At 43.7% G+C, this 22,211-nt stretch overlaps 1 protein-coding gene across 1 annotated transcript in view; it reads right to left on the bottom strand.

Moving 5' to 3' along the window:
* Positions 1-22,211, bottom strand: part of SERPINI1 (serpin family I member 1) — a 91,879-nt gene that overhangs the window by 18,116 nt on the left and 51,552 nt on the right. The window contains exons 2-6 of the mRNA XM_033150592.1: positions 20,877-21,149; positions 16,752-16,982; positions 13,977-14,171; positions 11,451-11,655; positions 80-177 (exon numbers count right to left, since the gene is read on the bottom strand). Of these exons, the coding sequence (XP_033006483.1) occupies positions 80-177; positions 11,451-11,655; positions 13,977-14,171; positions 16,752-16,982; positions 20,877-21,126 (979 nt within the window). The 5' untranslated portion in view covers positions 21,127-21,149. The remainder of the gene's footprint in view (positions 1-79; positions 178-11,450; positions 11,656-13,976; positions 14,172-16,751; positions 16,983-20,876; positions 21,150-22,211) is intronic.

Below are 22,211 nucleotides of genomic sequence, written 5' to 3'. Positions count from 1 at the left end.
CCATATGAGGTCAATTTAATCTATCCCCATTTAAGAACATGTGCAAGGACGCAACACATGTGTAGAGAAAGCCTCTTACCAGACATTGCGGTGAGATCAGCGCTCCGGCTGAACACTTCTGTAATTCCCAGGCCCTTCAGAACATCCTTCAGATCAATTTCCTGTTCTATTGTGAACCTAGAGGACATAAAAAAGAATGAAAACTCGCTAGCCTCTTTCCCTTCCCCCCGCAGAAGCAGATCAGCAGGATGGCTCTGGTCTTCGGGAAGCACAGCAAGGGAAAAAGCAGTTTTTAAAACTGTGTATGTGTGTGGGGTTTGTTTTTATTTAAAAAAAGTGATAAATCGTATTTATTTATTTATTTTTTTAACAGAATTTATTGACATTTTCATAATATAACAAAAACCCAACCCCACACCTACAAATACCAAAACAAATACAAATACACATAATGTCAGGATTCTTCTTCTTATCTATATACCTTACAAAAAAAAAAATCTAGTTCTGAATCTTGACGTTTGACTTCCCCCGCCTATACACCTTCGGTTTTAAATCAATATACTATTTCCTTAACAACTTTTCTCTATAAAAAATTTAACTTTACTTAAAAAGAAAAAACACAATTGTCTTAGTCTTTGCATTATAACCTAAATCTTGACCAAATATTCTTATAGCTAAACTTAATTCTTCTATCCTTTATCATGCTGCTTTTAACTTAAAATTCAATATCTCCTTACTTATTTAAAATAAACTTGTAATTAACAGACTTCACACTCCGATTTCGGATACCGTGGCAGACCATTCAGATTATACATTTAATACTTCAACCCACTCCCCCTCTGTCCATTGTCTTTTTCTGTCTTTCACCAGGACCGGATCTCCAATTATCTTCTTCTGGATGTCCACAGAACCAGGCTGCATTCCCAACAAACCTTGCATCGAGCTTCAGGATATTCATCCCCTCTATTCTGGGTTTCTCCGTTTCTTTGTGCCATACTTCTTCTTCTTGTAGAAATCTTAATTCTATGTCCCTTGCCCCCGAGCTGCCACCTCGGAGTCTGGATATTGTAAATCTTCCCGTTCCAGGGCTGCCACCCCCAGAAACCGGCCCCCCTTCCATTCGGAGTTGCCCAGCCATCTCAGACCATCCTTCAAACACCTCTCCCAGCTCTTTGCAAAAGTTTGTTTCCATTGTGTAGAACTTTTGAAAAGCCTCTTCTGTGGAAAATAAGTTCTTTCCATTTATAATTCCACTCAAGGCTTGTAGTTTTCGATTAAGCAGTTCCAGTTGAAAGACAGTGAGCATTTCCTCATCCTCCAAATCAGAATTCAATGCCAGCGCGAGCGCAAAGTCCAGCATCTTGGGGGGGGAGGATGGGTATCAAGTTTCAGTTCCTGTCTCTTCCTTCCTTTGTTTCAACTTTTTCCCACGAAAGTCCAAGTCGCCGCCATTTCTCCGATGCCGGAGTATAAAGACCAAAACTTCAAATGGAGATATTTTTTCCCCAGTTAACCCCCGAAGGGAAATCTCAACAGTCTCAGTTTTCAATTTCCAGATACTTTCTATCAATTATTGTGGCAGCAGTCACTTAAAGGGTTAATTCCTTTCATCCGCCGAAGGGAGGGAGGCGGGCTGCCTTTCTTCTTTCCCCCAGATCGTTCCAGAGATACAAAGAGTCAATCAATTACTCACCGCCTCTGGGTTCTTTACACTCACTAAAGACAGGTAGAACTTAGACGCTCATCACAGGCTTTGTCGCCGCATTTACATCCCGGTTGGGGCATGTCCCCTATAGCCCGGCTCCGTCGTCCCTTCACCCCCACTCCCCCTTTACAGGGGGAGCGGGGGAAGGGTTCGGAGCCACAACGGGCACAGCCGGGGAGCCCAGGGTGCGGGACGCTCTTCCCGCACCCCAACCGGAGCCCCGCTTTGCGGTAGCGGGGCTCCTAACCCCCGGGATGGACTGGGTGCTTCGCAGCCGAAGCAGCCCACGACCACCCGCAATGGCGTCAGCTGCCGGAAGTCCGATAAATCGTATTTATTGAGCTGACATTCATCACTAGTTTATTGATGGCCATTGGTTTGCTTGCCGTAATATGGTCAGTTAAACTAACAGTTCTACAGTCAAACAACACTTTCCCCAAAGGACCAGTTACTGTGTCAACTAAATGGGTGAGGGTGATAGTTTTGTGTTATGAAGCCACCTGACATGCAGCCAGTTTTTTAAAAACAGGACCTGGGACTGAATTTGAAAGACAAACTTTTCATTGTTTTTAATGGGTTTTAAAAAAACAACAACAACCAGGCACATCCTACCAAAGTAAACCAAAATATGAGGAATATAAACCCAATGTAGAAGTCTGTCAAAGGTTATAGGTAGAGGTTGGTAAGCTTTTTTTTCTGCTGAGGGACACACAACCCCCCCCCCAATGATAATCTCCCAGGAGCCATAGGGGGCAGAGCTGAAGACCAAAGAGTTATCTCTCTTTCTGACACTCCCCACCACTATTTGCATGAAATTAAGGTTCGCAGGTTGCCCAACCTTGAACTACAAGAATAAAAGAAATGCGAAATGTATCATCTGGTATACCAAGGGAGAGACCAGCAGCCTTTGAACAGAGAGAGACGAGGCTACCTGGCCAGCTAAGTCAAGCCTTCTGCCCCAAAGCAGAAACAGCCAGCCACGGACAGACTTATGCAATCCAGACCCACATGTGCAATGAGAGGTGCGCATTGCAGAATGGTGCTTTCAAGAACAAAAAAGCCTCAGATCAAGGAAGCTGTAAGCACCCCAGCAGGGGAATTGTCCACCTGTGCACAAGCTGTCATTCCATCATGGGCACAGCATTGCATCTTCTGAGCACTGAATCAAGTGTAGTGAAATGATGCCACTATATCACACAGAAATGAGCTCCCAGGTACACAGAAATGAGCCATTAGGTAAAACCATACTATTTTCTAGCACAAAGGGGGGGGGGGTTGACTTCTCAATGTGTGTGGCACCCATTAGCCTTGAAACCAGCTCATTTGTGCATTTTACTGCAATAAGCCCCTGCCCACAAGTCAGAAGCCCTTCATTATTAGGCCCGGTGATCACACAGATTGCAAAGCCCCTTGCAAAGTGCCCTGCACTGTCCTTTGAAGTCCTGCTGATCAGCTGATTGTGTTCCAAAGTGCCAGTCAGATGTTGCCTGGTGTACGGTAATTCTGACATCAGGTGATTAACAGGTGGCCAGCCGCACCCATCTGTGAAGTGTGTGTGTGTGTGTGTGTGTGTGTGTGTGTGTGTGTGTGTAGGGAATGTAAGTTGTCCGTCCCTGCATAAGAGGTACAAAACAAGACAAACGCCCCTGGCCATCTGGATTCCTGCAGCAAACGAGTTTGTCTGAAAAGCAACGTCGAGAAATGGTAACCAGAGGCTGCTTAAAAATGTCACAGAGGCATAATTGCCAGACAAAGCAGCATAGCTGAAAACACCGGAGGAACGGAAAGGCTTTTATTAGAATGACAGGCGCATTAATTATGAAGGATCTTGGTTCCACAGACGGCCGCTGTGGAATGCACAGGGGAGCACGTAGCACACAAGTGGGACAAGAGACGACAGCCTTCACAAACCTGGTGCTCTCTAGGTGTTTTGGACTGCACAGCCAGCGCTGCATCTCTAGGTTCAGGGCCGTTGTGCCAAACATCTGGAGAGCACCGGGTTGGGGAAACTGCGTTTCAGGGTTCTTCAGGAAGCCAAGCTGGTCTGAGATGATTGGCAGAGTTCGCCAAACACTCTTTTGGAAAGATGTCCACAGAAAAGTGATGTAGAAGACAGCAAGTCTAGAAGGTAATAGTGGACTGTTGATTGTACTCCACAAAATTACAAAGGACTCAGTGGAGGCTCATCCATTAGGGCAAATGGGGCACTGCCCCACAAAACGTACTGTGCCCTGAGCTGGCCCCACCTGCTTGCCTTCTTACTTACAAGGGGGGCAGCACTGCCAGTCAGCTTCCTCCTCCTAAGCCTCAGTGTTGCTCTCATAGTACTGAGCAGCAAGAATGTGGGTGGAGACAAAACTCGAATTAGTTAGCTTTGCCAGTCATAATTTTTTGGCTCCACTTGCTGTGGGGCTCCCTGCCTTTGGCCGTACCATTCCTCAGTGGGCACTAGCCCCACCCCTGATGGGAATAAACATGGCACCAAACGTGGGGCTGGTGTGGATAACCTATTCCTCCCTGCCCCATTCTTGTGGCAAGTTGTAACAGGGCTGTACAACAGCTGAGCTAGCCAAAACGAGGCATTTAAAAAACAAGATATCCAGTGGCATTAACTGGGCTGCATTTGCCAAGTCATATTTGACTGCAGTGTTTAGCCAAAGGTTCCTCAAGTTGGAGCAGCGGGGAGAGTTCCGTGCTTTCTTCACTCACCACTATAGCTCCCCAGTCATCTCTGGTGCCAATGCCTCAGGCAGAACAACCCTTCATCCCATAGAGCTCAATGGGGGCCAGGAAGAACCAAGCATACCCTTGTCTCTACTGCCGTGTGCTGGGTTGTGTGTCTAGCAGCATAACGAGTAGAGATGTTGGGAGATTTGTGACTGGATACACCGGAGCTGTTATTTGACCTGTGGGGCAAAGCTTACAGACAGGTACCAGGTGTCTCATGTAGTTTGGTGCTGCTACAAAGGGAAATAAATGACCAAGCTCCGAACAGCCTGGTTATACCCTGAACGATAACACACTGGAATTCTGTATATTTATCTTTTTGAATGGCCCACACCAGGTCCCCACTCCAATCAGTCAATTGCATTTTTACTCAACAAACGCCCAACCTTAAGCAAGTGGAGGGTGTTATGAGCCGTTGTATGCATTTATAAAAATGTGAAAAAACGGACAGAGTAACACCTCCAAAAGGCTGGAAAGGAAACGTAAGCTATGAGAAAGCCAAGCAACCATGCTCATCATTGACTAGAGAGACCCAGGTTCAAATCCTTACTCAGCCATGAACCTCACTGAATAACCTTGAGGTATCTAACTCTATAATCTCTCTCAACATAATCTACCTCACATGGCTGTTATGGGGATAAAGCCATGCATACTACACTAAGCTTATCAAAGGAATAGTAGAATAAAAACACACAAAGAAAATATGACCCATTTTCTATCTTTGTTGCTTTGTGCAACACAAGTGAATCTGAGAAATGCTGGAAACAATGGTAAACAACTGTGACCATAAACTATGCATTCTATGTTTCCATGACAGTTTGAGATTCTGTTGTGTGTTCAGCAAACAGAAAATCATTTCTGGTAGTGGCAAGGAAGTCCTTTGAGCCTTCCAGTTACAATTACCTAGGAGACGACAATAAATTTGGAATTAATTTGATCCAAATAGAAATCCGTCTTACTGTCACCTTTCATTTCCTGGCTGACATGCTGATTTCTGCCAGTTACCTGGAGCAACAACAGAGATATGCCCATGGGTACAAATGCCTTGTCAGACTTTTTCATATATGATGGGAATGCACAAGGGTGCCCATACAAACTTGTCAGTCACCTTAGATAAGTACATATTACAGTTATATAAACTGAGCTTTCAGCATATCCTTTAATTTGTGAGGGGTTTGGAGCTCTCACCACATGATTTAAAGTCTGCCCCCTTAATTTGTGTGTGAAGGGAGCCGCCCACAGATTCTCCAGCATTCTGCCGATGTTTTAAGCGATGTGGACCACTTTTGAAAATGCAAATAAAAAAGTTATGCATTGTGGGGAATTTCATAGCACCGTAAGATGATAGCTGCGAGAAGTGAGGATACAGGGAACCAGTCAGAGGGCCTTCTTGGTAGTGGCACCTGCCCTGTGAAACGCCCTCCCTTCAGATTTCAAGGAAATAAACAACTAGCTGACTTTTAGAAGACATCTAAAGGCAGCCCTGTTTAGGGAAGTTTTTTAATGTTTGATGTTTTGTCGTGTTTTTAATATTCTGTTGGGAGCCACCCAGAGTGGCTGGGGAAACCCAAACAGATGGGCGGGGCATCAATAATAATAATTATTATTCTTATAAGCCACATGGACCAGTGGTCTGACTCAGCATAAGACAGATTTCTATGATGCAATTTAGCATTGGAGGGGACTTGGGAGGTCACCTAGTTCAACTTCCTGCTCAGTGCAGGTTCTATAATGCAGGATGCAACTGCAGCATCCCTGGCATATAGTTGTCCAGCATCTTCTTAAATGCATCCAGTGAAGAGAAAGTGCAGACCCCGGAGCTACTCCAAAACAGTTCTTACTGTTGGAAAGTGTCTCCTAATGTTCAGCCAATATCTGCTTCCCTTCAATTTCCATTGATTCGTGTTGTTTTGATCATTTCATTTTTTTAAAATCAACTTTTTATCATAATTGTGATAAGGTAATCTGAGACAGCTCTCACTAGCAAGCATAAATTTTAAAAAAAGATTTCTTGGGCAATTTTTACATACAGCAAGATAAGAGGGTTGTGTCCAATGCCAGGCCTACTCAAGAGTAGACAAACTGAAGCCAATAAGCATGACAAACCTGAGTTCATGGGTTTCAATGGGTCTGCAACCCAGAATCATAAACATACCAGCCGGATAAAAATTGAGATTTCACTTTTACATATTGACTAGCAACTTGACAGCCATTACTACAGAGTTGCACGTGCTGAATGAGGGTTCGCATGTTGCAAAGTCCCTGGAGAGGCTGATAAAGCTGACAGCACGCTCTTTGTGAGATGAGATCTCGGCCATTCTGAGTAAAACTTAGTTAAAGTCCACCTTTGCTATTCCTGTTAGCTGCTTTGAGGACCCCAATTAATTGCTGGAACTGCTGCATACAAGCATTAAATTGAATCAAATTGATGGTGCTACAGAAATGATTGTGAATACTATGGGCAAAATTAAGAGATGCATCCTGGGCTGTCATCTGGAGGGAACTGGATGGACAAATCCACTCCACGTAACTGTGGGGAGGAGTTGCGGTGGACCGCGTGGTCGCGCTCTCACTTCCGGGTGGGCGGGGGACTTTGTCCCTCGCTGCCCGGAGGATGCCCGGCCACGTCAGCAAACAGCTGGCCAACTGGCCGGCTGGGGTGGTGGTGGCCGGGACTACCCTTTAAAGGCAGAAGTGCAAGCCGGAGGGCTTCCTTTCGGCTCGCTTCCTCAATCTCCCACCTTCCCTCCCTATTTGCAGGTTTTTCTTCAATGGCCTTGCTCTGGACTTCGGTTGGTCGCCTGCCCTTGTCAGGGGCCTGGTAGGAATTTTTCCACTTGGCAGATTGGCTTGGCCATGTGGTTTTCGCCTACCGCTTAGCAACTGTCACAACTTTGTAAGGTGTTGTGGTTAGGCACTGGGTGACCTTATGATGGGGGAGGGGAGGCCTGGCCATTGCCTGCCCCTCCAAGCTTAAGGGTATTCTGTTAAAGGAATCCGGGGGTGTAGATCTTGTCCGAAGCCCGGGGCGGGGCTAGGGCCATGCCACGACCCCTTGGGAACCCAGGGGGAGCTCGAGTTGGTCTGAATCAACGGAGCTCCCCCTACCAGTGGTTTACCCTTACTTGACTCCCTGCTCTGCAGGTCCACTCAATGCCTAAGCCAATACCGCTCACATTCTGTAACCAATAAAGTTGTGGCCAAATTTTGCCCAATAACATTAACCTTATATCCTGTGTCCTTGTGTTTTATTTCATCCTTGAGGGGGCGGCCATGGGGTCTCGACACACAACTTCCAGCCTTCAGAGATTCTAGCAACTGCAGTCTTTGAGCTTAAAGCATGCTCATCTCTGCCTAGCCCCAATGAAGGATTTGTCTCTTGGTCACAGTACAACGTGACGCTAGAATGTGACGGATCCTTGGGGACAGGATTTTATAAACAGAGCAGATACTTTCAGAATTTGCCCAAACATTCTTAAGGCTCTTTGTAAATATTAATGAGTGAAGCATAGCGGAGAATGGATAAAATTAGATGCCATTCCTCTCCGGCGTATTTTCATAATAGGAATGGAAAAGGTAGCTAGCTAGCTAGCGCCAGCTTGAAGTGCAGCACCCCAATGCTGTAATTCCCTTATTAAATTGCAGAAATTAATTATATACTTCCGAGGTTGAATTTCTCTGAGGATGGCAAGCAGATCTGGTGGATGTTATCAATGCACTAAATAAATACTCCATAAATATTTTATGCTATTTCTCCCTTTGCCTCCACCCCCTCAAAGAAGGCGAGAAACCAAGATGGAAGGGAAAAGAATGTGTGGGCCCGCGGGCCTTGCTCGCTGAGAAATAGCAGTGGAATAAAATTAAATTTCCAACCCCCCGAAAGAGTCCATCCACTTATGAAGTGAACATTTTAAAAAAACCAAAAAACTTTTGCATTTGTAATAGGGCTTGAACGACTAAGCAAAGCTGAGTTAATCACAACATTTCCAATTTTCTGTCTGCACTATCTGCGTCCAACTGAAACTGCAGTTTGCTTGTCTTAATAGCAAAACGGGGTTGGGGAAACAGCACAGGGTTGTTAAATTATACTCCGTTCCGTTCTCAAACCATTGTTTCGGAGCCAAAGAGATCAACATTTTTTTAATCCACTTTTGCGTAGCAGGGAAACAGACCATGAAACTAATTTGCAAAAATGATTTCTAAGCATAATTTAGCTGGGGAATGCAATGGGGGGGGGGGAAGGACCAGATAATAACAGTAACCAAGTCTGCAGCTTTCTCTTTCGGAATCATTTCACTCTGTACCATGGTATTTGGGGTTTATGCATTTGTTTCCCCGATAATTGCTCATCGTTTGAATATCTTCCCCTCAAGGAAGAAGAAGAAGAAGAGTTTGGATTTGATATCCCGCTTTTCACTACCCCAAGGAGTCTCAAAGCGGCTAACATTCTCCTTTCCCTTCCTCCCCCACAACAAACACTCTGTGAGGTGAGTGGGGCTGAGAGACTTCAGAGAAGTGTGACTAGCCCAAGGTCACCCAGCAGCTGCATGTGGAGGAGTGGAGACGCGAACCCGGTTCACCAGATTACGAGTCCACCACTCTTAACCACTACACTACACTGGCTCTCAAGGAATCCATCTGGAGTAAGGATACTGCATTGCAAATGCACACTCTTCTTCTTCTTCTTCTTCTTCTTCTTCTTCTTCTTCTTCTTCTTCTTCCTCCTCTGCCTCTTCTTCTTCTTAACTTTGTATAAGGGAGCTTCTTATGTTCTCCAATTATTATTATTTTATTAATTTCCCAAATTATTACAAATCCAACCAAATTACTTTAATTTAATACAATTTCTTAAAATCAGGTTTCCCGCTCCTGTTGCAAACATATGCCCATCATTTCCTCCCATAGCTGCATCATTTCTTATACCTGCAGAAATGTGATGTTTCCCTTTCTCCTCCCTTCAATAATCATTCACTCAGCGTTCTGGTTTCCACAATGGAATTGCAAACATCATATACGGCAACTGGATGTTGGGTGAGATTCAACAACGGGCTTATTTGGATCACTCTCTGATGATGCGATGCATGGTGGGAAAACAGGACTGCCTACCCAACATGCCTGGCTCCACCAGATATCCACACATAGGTCCACAAACATGTTTAATCCAATGTCGAGAGACCGAGATTTTATGGTGGGGGGGGGGGACTGACTGTGAGATCTGGGTCTATGCATATTGGATTTAGCCTACGTACTCCATTTCTGAACATTAAACCCACATGTGGGCATGAACTGGTACTTGGGGGGGGGGACTGGCTTGCCAGGTTTGATGGAAGTGGGAGAGAGATGTTCTTTCACCACACTGCACAAAGGGGAGCAGAACACACACACCCCAAAGCTCCTGCAAAAAAATCCACAAGTTTTCTAGTATTGCAGGTAACTTATCACGGCTTTGTGTCAAAACATATGCTGGAATGAGTTCTAAGGTCTGGATGTGACGAGAGGTGGAAGAGAAGAAGCAGGAGCTTGGTGAGCAGAAGATGATGCCGCTGGTGAGCACTGTTTTCAGGATTCTGCCTTGTATCCAAAGAACCATGAGTGGGTCCAGTTCTGCAACAGGGCATTTTCACCTGCCTTCCGGTACATTCCCTTGTCCCTATGCATCAAAAAGCTGCTTTGGTGTGTCAGGGGAGTCTCAAGCATGACACACAATGGGACATGAAGGGCTGTGTGTGGTTGGATGAGAAATTCAGAGGGGAAACCAGAGACAACTCCCACCCTGACTTTGTGCAAACACTAGGGACTCTTTTAACATGCAGCCTTATGGTTCCCTCTCCCAAAGTTCAGTCAGCCTTTGCACACCCGCAAAAATAGATTGTGGCGGTTTACTGAAACTGACAGCGGCTCCTGCCTCAAACCATCCTACCAAACTATTATCCATAACGGCGTAAGATATGCCTGCTGGATCAAGCCATTGGCCCATCTAGTCCAGCATCCTGTACTCACTGTGGCCAAACAGATGCCCACAGGAAGTTTTTAATGTTTGATGTTTTATTGTGTTTTTAATAGTCTGTTGGGAGCCGCCCGGAGTGGCTGGGGAAACCCAGCCAGATGGGCGGGGTATAAATAATAAATTTTATTATCTGAAGAATAATAAGTATCTGAAGAAGTGTGCATGCACACGAAAGCTCATACCTAGAACAAACTTAGTTGGTCTCTAAGGTGCTACTGGAAGAATTTTTTTTATTTTTTATTTTGTTTTGGCAGGCCAACATGGCTACCTACCTGTAAATAAATTTATTATTATTATTATTATTATTATTATTATTATTATTATTAGTCCCAAAGCAGGACCTGAGTGCAACAGTCCTCTCCTCACAGCTATGCTATTATGCAGTCTCCAAATGGCAATCTTGGCGATTCCATTTTACGTGAGGGGCACTGAGGTAAAACAAAAGAAAAATGGAGAGAAACTTTTCAAATGAGCCGCAGGGTCAAGCTGTTTATTTGAATCCAATGGCTTTCTCAGTCCCTAACCTGGCCAATATCCAACATGCTCCTAGGGTTGGGCGATATCTGGTTTTCGTGCTATATCACTAGCTGAACATTGCGATATACAGTACCGATATATCACAATGACTGAAATAAGGACGGAGCTATGTAGAGGCAAAGGCTGGCTTTGTGGTTTTTCCTACATCACGATTTTTGCCGGCTCCTGCTCTTGTGATTCGCTGCCCACTGTAGGAGGCAGGGGAGATCTCAGGCGGCAGAGGGGCTGCAGGAATCGAGAGAAGCACTGGCTGGCTTCACGGTTTTTCCCACATTGCGATTTTTGCATAACACGGGCACCATGACTCAAGATATATTGCCAGGTCAAAATTATGAAACAGGTATCATTATATGGACTTCACATGGATTTTGGACGCTGTATCCATATATCAGCCAGCTCTACATGCCACCCACTAAGCCAAACTGGCTCTCCTCTTCCCCTCCATCCTGCCAGAAGCTGGAAAAGCATTCTCACCTGGGTAGATAGACTTCCACCTTCTGCTTCTTCACAGAGCTTGCCCATTCCTCAATCAGCTGGGCTTTGACCAGAGGTTCCAGTGAGGCTAGGGGTACTTCTTGCCTGGAAAGAATAATCATCATGCTGAACTCATCTCCTTCATAGGGGATTTCCAGAACTTGATAGATGCCCCCAGCTTCATTGGAGCCGTCACTGAACTCCCCTAAAAGAAAAAAAGAAAAACAGCCCGGTTGGGTTTTCGGAGATCATTTCATTTACCTGTACTGAAATTCATAGGATGGTCTCCAGATGAGAACAGGCCTTGAGGCAAATTATGACCAGCTGTTAAAAACATTTGATTGTCTTTTCACATTTTCAGTATCAATTATTTTACCTTTAGATGGGTACACACACACACACACACACACACACTGTTCCTGGCGTAGGATTGGTGGGTTTATCCTCTTCGTTGTTTGTTTCTTTGGGGGGGGGAACTTCCCCCTTTTTGTGGGGAAAAAATACAAAGGCTGCATTCACATGACAGTTTATTCCATTTTCACGAAATTTCCCTAACTGTTGATTTCCACATTACGGTATATTTGAGCTTTCACATTATATAAAATCAACTTCCGGAACCACATCGGAATATAGCCCACTCATTTTTTATCTTATTTGCATACAGATTTTTTTTTCCTGGAAGCAAATAACACGAATTTGAGCACTAAGCTTGCGATAAATTCCACTATAGTTCAAAAAATGGCTTTTACGTCATGTGAATGCTCAGATATGATGGAGAACTTAAGAGGGAAAAGATGTGAAAACAAAATACGCTGCCCTGTGAATGTAGCAAAAATGAAAATGCTGTACTGTCATATTTTTAACACTTCTTTAACTTTCGGGCATAACTAACAAAAGAACCTCTGTTATGTATGGTTTAGACATATCGGTCAAACATAAGGTGAAACACATTGTGCTAATCATACTTGTTAATGCACATCATGGATTGAGCATCCAGATATACAGAAAACAAGACATGGTTTCTGGAGCTGCTTGTCAGCTTTCTTTTCCCATGTACTCAACTTCACAGCAGCAGCTTCTTGGGGCAGATCAATGGCCCAACAGTTGTTTCTCAATGGACTGTGAATTCAGACATAATAGCAGATCTATAGTTAGAGTAAACCATTGTTTGCAAACCAGGCCATGGTTTGTTGGCAGATTTTGATTCAGACATGATTTGTATTACGTCTGGACACTGCCCACATATTCTAGCTCAGAGACGAGATTCAGAAACTTTCTTCTGTGCATTACAGTACGGACCCAGAAAGCGATGTGGAAATATAGCTGGTAATTTCATCTCCAGGTTATCCATTCTGGTCAGCAGCTGCACGAGGAGCTGCCTGGAATTACCTACGTAAGTTCCTTTGATCATGAGCAGGATACAGATTACAGTAATAAGAATAACATTTGTTCTGTATAGCACTTTCGTGCGTCCAAAGCACTTTGTGTGCACTGTCTAAATCTGTGGTTCCCAAACTTTCCCCTCACAGACCACTTGAAAATTACTGTGGGTTTTGGAACACCACTTAATATTTTTTTCTGACTTGTTGTAGCAATTGTAGGACACCACTGTAGATTCTGTATTATTTTTAATTGGATTTTTATTGCTTCCTCTTTTTTCTTATATATTATATTTTTTGTATTACAGTTTGAATGCCATAAAATCCAGATTGCAATGCATATAATAAAATACAATGAAGAAATAAAAGAAGCAATTAAAATGCAATTAAAAATCAATATGCAGGTCACAGTTTGGAAATTTCTGGTCTAGATACAGGGTCAGCCTGCCCATGATGCAGGATGAAGCAGCTGCCTTGGGCACGAGCAGTGTGGTGCGTTTCTGGCAAGAGCTCATTGAAATCTCTTGAGATCTTGCTGGAAACTGCTGAAATCTTGAGAAATCTCACTGGAAACCGCCATCACCATTGCTACAGATCAGGGAGGATTTGCTGATAGCTTTCATGGTCATGTGGCCAGCATGACTAATCCGCTTCTGGCGCAACGGAACACCATGACGGAAGCCAGAGCGCATGAAAATGCCATTTACCTTCCTGCCGCAGCAGTATCTATTTATCTACTTGCACTGGCATGCTTTCGAACTGCTAGGTTGGCTGGAGCTGAGGCAGAGTAACAGGAGCTCACCCCATCGTGGGGATTCAAACAGTCAACCTTCAGATTGGCAAGCCCAAGAGCCTCAGTGGTTTAGACCACAGCGCCACCCACGGCCCCCAGTATCCACATCTTCCATATTGATACACCAATGAAAACATTGCAGTTGACACAATAATCATGGAAGGCTCCTTTGGAAGCTTACATTTCTGAGGCCCCGGTGAAAACAATGTGATTTCATTTTCGTCTGGTTGGCAATTGTGCAGGAGATGTTATTAACAGGTGTGAATTGGCATTAAGTGCTGAAGAAGGGTGCTAGTGTATACCTAGAAAATTAATCTTTTCTGCTAGAAAGAAAACATGTACGATATTGCTTACCGTAATAAAATTCTCCCTGCTGGTACATCATTGGAATTTGCACTTCACTTTCGTCATCTTTAGTGAAGGAGAAGGTTCTTGTGTTTTCTGGCCTGAACTGAGACTTCCAATTTCCCTTAAAGTAGATTGCATTGACGAGGGCCAAGTGAGTGAGAGCGCCAAAATCCCTGGCCGACACAAAATCTTTGATCATGTCTGCAGGTTGAAAGGGGAGAGAAGGAGCACATTGATCAGAATGCCTAATTGAACATTTATATCAAAGCTGCAAACACCCACCCACCCCCAAAAACCAACACAATGGAAGGAAAACAAAACAATCTAATAGTAACTCCTTTCCATATTCCCACATTTAACTGTCCAGTGTTTGTTCGGAGAAGAACATGGGCTTCACTGCAGGCAGATCAACCTGCACAACAAATATGATATACACTTGACTAAAATAGTTTTGAAGTTGTCTGCATTAAAATAGTCTTACAATGTTTAACCAACTGGTATGTTACATCAAGGCGATGCCCATAAAAACAGTGAAAAACAAAACAGAAAACAACAACAGGCCGCGTTTGAAAAACAACGTAAAACAACCTTGATAATGACCAATTCTTTCCAGATGGAAAAGCTTGTTGGTGGGGGAAGTATTTTCAATTGTTTCCAGAAAGCGCAGATCGTGGGTGGTTGTCTTACCTCGACAGAAATTCTATTCCACAGAACAGAGCCATGCTGAAAACCCTGCTCCAAATTACTGTGGCGTGGGCTCAGTTCTTTGGAATCTGCAATAGAAACTCTCCTGCATGGGTGTATTTACAGGTAGGTAGCCGTGTTGGTCTGCCATAGTCAAAACAAAATAAAATAAAAAAATCCCTTCCAGTAGCACCTTAGAAACCAACTAAGTTTGTTCTTGGTATGAGCATAAGTGATGGACTCTCAAGCAACCACACCTCCTCTGTGCAGTCATTGCAAAGCCTGTGGAACTCCTTCCCACAACGGAGACTAGACAGGCACCCTTCTTGCTGAACTCCAGGCACAGACTAAGACTCTCCTGCTCCGGCAAGTGTTAATAAGGTAGCATTTGGTTTTATGTCACGTTTCTCCCCCCCCCAACTGCCCCCATTTCCTGCAGATTGCTTTTATGCACACTGCTTACAAATGCAAACAATTGATATAGAAATGCCTTAAACAAACAAACAAACAAACACAACTTTGTATGCTGCTTGTGCCTGGCTGGGGGTGGGAGGAGGGGAGGACACTGAGGGATGTGTGTAGAAACTAGCCTACTGAACAAAGGTCTTGTTTCCATTAGTTAATTTACCTGCTTTTTGGCTCTGGCCCCGCCCACGTGCATGTGACTCTTGGAAGGCTGCTGTGATGGAAATGTGATTCCTGAAAGTGGTTTCCCGCCCCCCTTCCCCTCCAATACACTAAAAGTGGTTCCCCCCCTTCCCCTTCAATACACTAACACAAATATACAACACCAAAGCAAACACCTCTGGCTCAGGACTTCTGAAACTTAAGTCAGTATCCTCCTATCTTAAAGGGATTGTTCTGTTGACGGCTTCCCATCTGCAAATAATTTTCGGTACAAAATTGACACAGGATCCAGAGAGCAACCCTACCAGCTTCAAACTTTCCTCATGCTACTATTCCTGCTTGCTTTTACCTGGGCGACATCCCACAGGCTCCGAGAGTAATAAGCGAGTAATAAAACGGGGAACGCATCTCAGTATCCGCCCCGCTGACATTTACTCAAGGAAAGGAAGAGATGTCTTACATCTGTTCGAGTCAGGAGAGGCTTGTTAGCCAGGCCTAGCAGCTGCTGTGCCCACATTCCTAAATAAATCACTCCAATCAGAAGGCATTGTCTGCTACCTGGTGCTGCCAACTGGGAATGGCTTGCTTGATTTTCGGTATGGTAATTTCGGCTTTGGATTTCCGCGTCGACAGTGATGAATCGAGTGGATGTGCTGAGATTTCACAGATCGCTACAGACGGGGGTCTCTGTGTTTTATCTGGGATAAAATAAGCTGCGGGCATCAGAGGCACTCGGGTACAGAGTCACCGATCCGAACAGCCGTGCGCATTCTGGTGCGCAACTGGGGCTGAGTGTACACTGTGCCTTTGCCTGCATGGTAGAAGCAAGTCAGCCAAGCCATTCACGGGTGGGGATAATTTAGAACCAAACATTTATATGGAGATAAGAGATCTGTAACTACTAACAACATCAGTTTAACAGACCAGACAGCTCAAGTCAGTAGAACATGAGACTCAATTTCAGGGTCGTGGGCTCAAGCCCCACAGTGGGCAAAAGATTCCTGCATTGCAGGGGGTTGGACTAGATGACCCTTGTGGTCCCTTCCAACTCTACAATTTTATGAAGCTGATCTTCTAACTTGCCATGCCCGGAAGTGGGTTCAGAATGGCCTGGTCACTATGCTGCAGAACCACAATATAAGGGTACCATTGCAGGGCAGTTCATCCCAGTATTTCTGCAAAGAGATGGAAATGTTTGGGACCGAGATGTAAAATGCTTTCAAGGAGGGGGTAGGGAACCCTAAGGCTTTAAAAACCAGTGGCATATAGCTCCTGGAAGGTTTCCCTGAAAGAATTGCAGCCCCTGGGCTGAGCCTGTTTTTAAGCTCTCTCCAAAGAAAGAAACACAAGACATTTGGTGCAATTGACAACTTTAGCAATGAGCCATTTTAAGACATTCAACAGCATCCCAATGAGCATAAAATGACAACTGCTGACAGTGAGGAGGAATGTAAAAATACAGGAACGTACTATTTGTGTGATTCTCCACCCATCTATTGATGTGGCTGGCGACTGCTATGTTTTGACTGAAATCCACATCTTCCACTTCAGCTTTGAAGTACGTCTTCATCAGCTGCAAAAATTTGTCACTGACGTGAAACCCGTTCTGTACATAGAGGGAATTGGCAAGCTTCATCACGTACTGGCTGTCTTCAGCGTTTGCCATGTCAGAAAGGTCCTTCAAGAAGGAAAATTCTTCACCTGGAAGCAAGGTGCGAGATAGGAAATATTTCTGTCAGAGTTAAGTAAATATATTGAGGGCTTAAAGAATCCCATTGTCTTCCCAGAGGAAAATCACAGTGATATTTTCGCTTTTGACAGAGAAGGTCACTGCAAAATGGTATATAGGGTGGCCTGACTCTTCTTCAAAAAGACTTGTGACTAATAAAACATTAGAAGCAGGGGCAGCCGCCCAAAATGATTCAAGGGTCCTCGTGAGCAGCCAAAGCTGTATTTAAATGGATAATTCTCCATCAATGCCAATAAGTGTTCAATATGTGTCCCTATTATGTCATGCTTTGCATACATGGAAAATAATGGGCAGACCCCTCTTACCACAGAGCAAGTTTGGGAAACTTTTGGCCCTCCAGATTTTCTCAAGTACAAGCCCCAGTCATTGACAGATCTATCTCCAAGAATATGTCTAATCCCCTTTTACAGAGATGTAAGCTGAGGGCCTGTGGCAGTGAATTTCACAAGTTAAATTATGCATGGCTCAAGGTATTTTTGTCCTGAGTCTACTGCCAACCAATTCCACTGGGTGACCCGAATTCCTAATATTACGACAGGGGAACAAAAACTTCTTTGCGGCCATTTTCGTGTGCAATCCTTTTGTTCTTCCAATTCCACCCTCACCTTTCCTCTTGCATGTTCCCTGCTTGCACATCATTCTCTTTTTGGAAAAAAAAATCATAACCAAGGCAATGAACTAGAGCGCAAGGCAGCCCTTCGACAGGGAACAGCATTCATCAGTTGACAATCAACTGTTTTATAAACCGGCATTATGCGCCCATATGTTTCCAACTTTTAATGGGAGGTTCCCAACCACTTTTGTTAAATATTTACACTGTTGGGCCAGCTGTTTAAAATTTCCTCTGCTATTCTAAAGATTCCCATAGAGCTCCTTCAAGATTTCCCCAAAAGCCGCACTAACGATGTTTACATAGGATTAGCGCATGCCATTTGCACAGAAAAATAAATCATCTCAGCGTGCTGCAAATGTCGCCGCATTCTGAAAATGATGACACACTGTCACCTTGTCTCCAAAATGAGAACGGGACTTATTTTTAAATTCCTTCACCCTTTTTGTTCAGCGTTGCAAGGTTTGCAAAAAAAAAAAAAAAAAAAAAATCAAAATCAAATGCGGTTCTGTCAGCAGGGATGGTTTAAAAGAGCTGCAGACAGGACACATAAGGAATTTAGTGTGAGGCCCAAGCTCATTGCAACCGAGTGGGGCTGGCAGTTGTCTTTACCCTCACCAAAAAATGTTGAAAAAGTGAGGATTGTAGATACTGTGGTGACTGTGAAAAAATAGGAGAATGGGGGCGGGGTATACATTTTGGGTTGTATGCAACACTCTAGAGTCCCACTCATGCAACACAACTTATTCCTCCTCTGCTATCCCTGTAGGCCCCCAAATCTGCTCCAGTGGACCCCAGATACCTCTGGTCTTCCATGAAGAGGCATGAAATCACATAGAACAAGGGACCAGATTCTTGAGGGGGGGAACCTTATCCTCATGTCTCAGATACAATAAAAAAGGGTGAAGACTGAAGGATCAGGATCACTCCAAGTTAGCCACAGTGGCCCATTCTCTGGTAACCTCACATTTAGGTTCTGTAATGCACTTCTGAAGGGAGACTGGAAGCTGCAGCATGTTCAGAAAATAGTGCACAGGATTGAGAGTGAAGTTTCTGTTCCGGACCACATAACGCCAGTCTTGCACTAACTGCAACGGCTACCATATGCTCCCAGCTCCAATTCAACATTTTATTGCAGTCCAGCAACACAGGGTTCCCTCCTCTGCCCTAAAGGTATGCTTGGATCCCTCTCCACAGAGTTTTAAGCAGACTGTGAAGACACACCTTAATCAGGCCTTTGATTAGGCTAATGCTGTTCGCAATTTTAGCTCCGTTGCGCGTGGACTGAATGCTGAACTTTTGGTGAAGTGGGTGAATGTTTATAATGGGAACTGATTATAGTCCTAACTGGTTTAGTTATGTAATACTGTTGCTTTAATCATATGCATGAGTAAACAGCCCTTGAATCTTTTCTGTGAAGTGTGCTTAAAAATGCATAACTAAATTAGTTCAATAATCTATAAAAGAAGACTAGCAATGAATTCTTTAGCTGCAACACACCATCTGAATGTGACATACTGTATACATGCCAGCCAACTGAATGTTGGTCTACCTTTCTGTCTTGCCTTTCTGATCATTGCATGACACTCATCTTTTCCATTTTAAAACAACGTAACAGGCATATTTTATGTGTTTGTTCATTCCCTTGTTACCTAGAGACATTCCAGTTTGGTTTAAGGCCCGTATGTGGCACCAAAACAGCCTTAGGGGTTGCCCTGAATTATGACCTTTATCAGAAGAGAGACGAAGGGAGCCAGACTCTGTTGGTTCTCCTTGGTCTCTCAGTGGTTCTTGATACCTCTGACTATGGTGTTCTTCTGGAGTGACTTGGGGAAGTTGGAGTACTCTGTTACAGTGGTTACGCTCCTACCTGCAGGGTCACTACCAGAAAGAAGTAACAGGAGATTGCTGCTGGCTCCATAGCCTTTGGGCGTTGGGGTCCCCCCCCCAAAAAAGGTCCATTATATCTCCTATATGAAACTAATGGAGCTATTATACATGGATTTGAAACATGTCAGTATGACACACAGCTTTCTCTTCACTATTCCGTATGAATCATGAGAGGCTATGGAAGTGGTGGACCACCATCTAGAGGCAATGAAGGATGGGTGGGGCAAATAAACTTATACTAAATCCTTACAAAATGTAAAGAGAGGCAGGTGGGAGGTTTTTGGGTCCCAGAATCAGGTGTACAACCTGTTCTGGGAGAGACTGAATTCCACCTGAAGGAATAGGTTCATAGACTGGGAGTACTCCTAGACTTCAACTTGCCCCTCGAGTCTCAAGTGGCTTCTGTGTGCTTATGCCTAGCTTAGAATGATTTATCACAATTGCAGTTTCTGGATCAGAATAGCCTGGCCTCAGCTGTCCATGCTCTGGTGACCTCCCATCTGGACTTCTGCAATGCCTTGTATGTGGGGCTGCCCTTGAAGATGGGACAGAGGCTGCCTCTAGTACAGAAGGTAGCTGCTAGGCTGGTAAGCGGGATACTAATTGAGTTAATAAAATAAATAAAAATAGCAATGATTTATTAATAGTTTTTAAACTATTTGCTTCAAAAGGAATGCAGAACTATTCCCGGAATTGTGTGTGTGTTGATTTGTGACAGCATACACATCACCCAATCAGCATGATGCCAAAATGAAATGAGGTGTCCCCCCCGCAAAGTAATATCTTCCTTCAAGCAGCTTTTCATTCAATACGCATAAAAAAGATTTAAAAATTTTTATCAGCTCTTATCTGATTTTTATGTGTTATTTTTTATTGAGAATTTTATTGTCAGCTGCCTTGGGCATTTTTATTATTGAAAGCCGAGGTATTAATATACCAACTCATCATTTTCTCTTTAATAATACATATTAAGGGCCCCCATTCTTTCCTTCAAGCAGATGAGACCTTGTAGAAATATTAAAATTCACTTCCATCAACACAGGTGATCAATCCTGTCTAGAATTCTATGGAAGAGCCATTTATAAAGTGTGTGTGTGTGTGTGTGTGTGTGTGTGTATATATATATATATATATATATATATATATATATATATATATATATATCATTCATACTTCCTAGGTTGTTATGCAGAACCACCCTATGTGTGTCTGCTAAGATGTTAAGACCTGCTGAGTTCAATGGAATTTAGTCCCAGGTGAGTGTTAAGCTGTTGTTTTAATGTACTGACTGGACAAAATAATAATCAAATAAGTGTTGCTTGATGCTTTGTTGAACACTCATTACCGTTTTTCAAAACTTCATATCCCATGGCGTGTCTGATTTCCTTAAGGGTGGACCCATGAGCTCCGAGTTCCACCATTCCCACGGCGATTGATATTCCCAGTGGAGAGAAAATAATGTTTTCATCTTCCCCCGCAGCTCTCAGCTGATTGTAAACATTCACTGAAAACTCCGCAAAGGTTTCATCAGGAAAACTGGTGCTGAAGCCTTCGCTTTGCAAAACAAGCAGAAACAGGAGGCCAAGGAGAAGCATGTTGAACGGAGGGCGTTTCAGATCTGTAAGGAAAAATTAAGAATTGACTAGTTAATATTATAAAGGGACCCTGGTGGTGCTGTGGGTTAAACCACAGAGCCTAGGGCTTGCTGATCAGAAGGTCGGCGGTTCGAATCCCTGCCACTGGGTGAGCTCCTGTTGCTGGGTCCCAGCTCCTGCCCACCTAGTAGTTCGAAAGCACATCAAAAGTGCAAGTAGATAAATAGGTACTGCTCCGGCAGGAAGGTAAACGGCATTTCCGTGCGCTGCTCTGGTTTGCCAGAAGCGGCTTAGTCATGCTGGCCACATTACCCGGAAGCTGTACACAGGATCCCTCGGCCAGTAACGTGAGATGAGCGCTGCAACCCCAGAGTCGGACACGTCTGGACCTGATGGTCAGGGGTCCCTTTACCTTTAGTTAATATTATATTGTGCACATAATAGATTAGTGGGATCATTAAATTCTATTAAGCATGAGCACAGTGTAATTTTCTTTTTTTTAAACAACAACAACCAGCAACTCAGAAGCCATTCACAACCACACAAGAGTGAATTAGAAAAATGTATAACAATTATCACAATTGGAGAGAGACCTGCTGGAATGTAAAGTGCTGTCTACTCTAAAATGATATTATTGGAATGGGAGACAAAGGAACAAGCAAGTAGAATCTTCAAGGATACATTGGGCAACAGATTTTGGTTATAATATAGATATGGGAACGATTGTGGATTAGGGACATAATATTTACAGCATGTTATGGTTTAAGAGAAAATGACATGAAAATGTTATATAGATGCCATCTAACACCTAGTAGATTGGCAAAAATGTATAAATCAAAATTTAATAAGTGTTGGGAATGCAAAGAGAAAGAAGGTACTTTTTAACACATGGGGTTAAAGGTTAAAGCTTAATGGGAAATTATATATAATGAATTGAAAAAGATGTTTAAGGTAACATTTGCAAAAAAAACCCAAAAAACCCAAGAAGCTTTTCTTTTGGGAATTATAGGTGTAGAACTACCAAAACAGTATAGAAACTTATTTATGTATGCAACTACAGCTGCAAGAATGTTACTTGCCCAAAA

Source organism: Lacerta agilis, chromosome 5, assembly GCF_009819535.1.
Source record: "Lacerta agilis isolate rLacAgi1 chromosome 5, rLacAgi1.pri, whole genome shotgun sequence".
NCBI lineage: Eukaryota > Metazoa > Chordata > Lepidosauria > Squamata > Lacertidae > Lacerta > Lacerta agilis.
The sequence above is the reverse complement of the archived record's forward strand: the minus strand, read 5'-3'. Positions and strand labels throughout refer to the sequence as shown.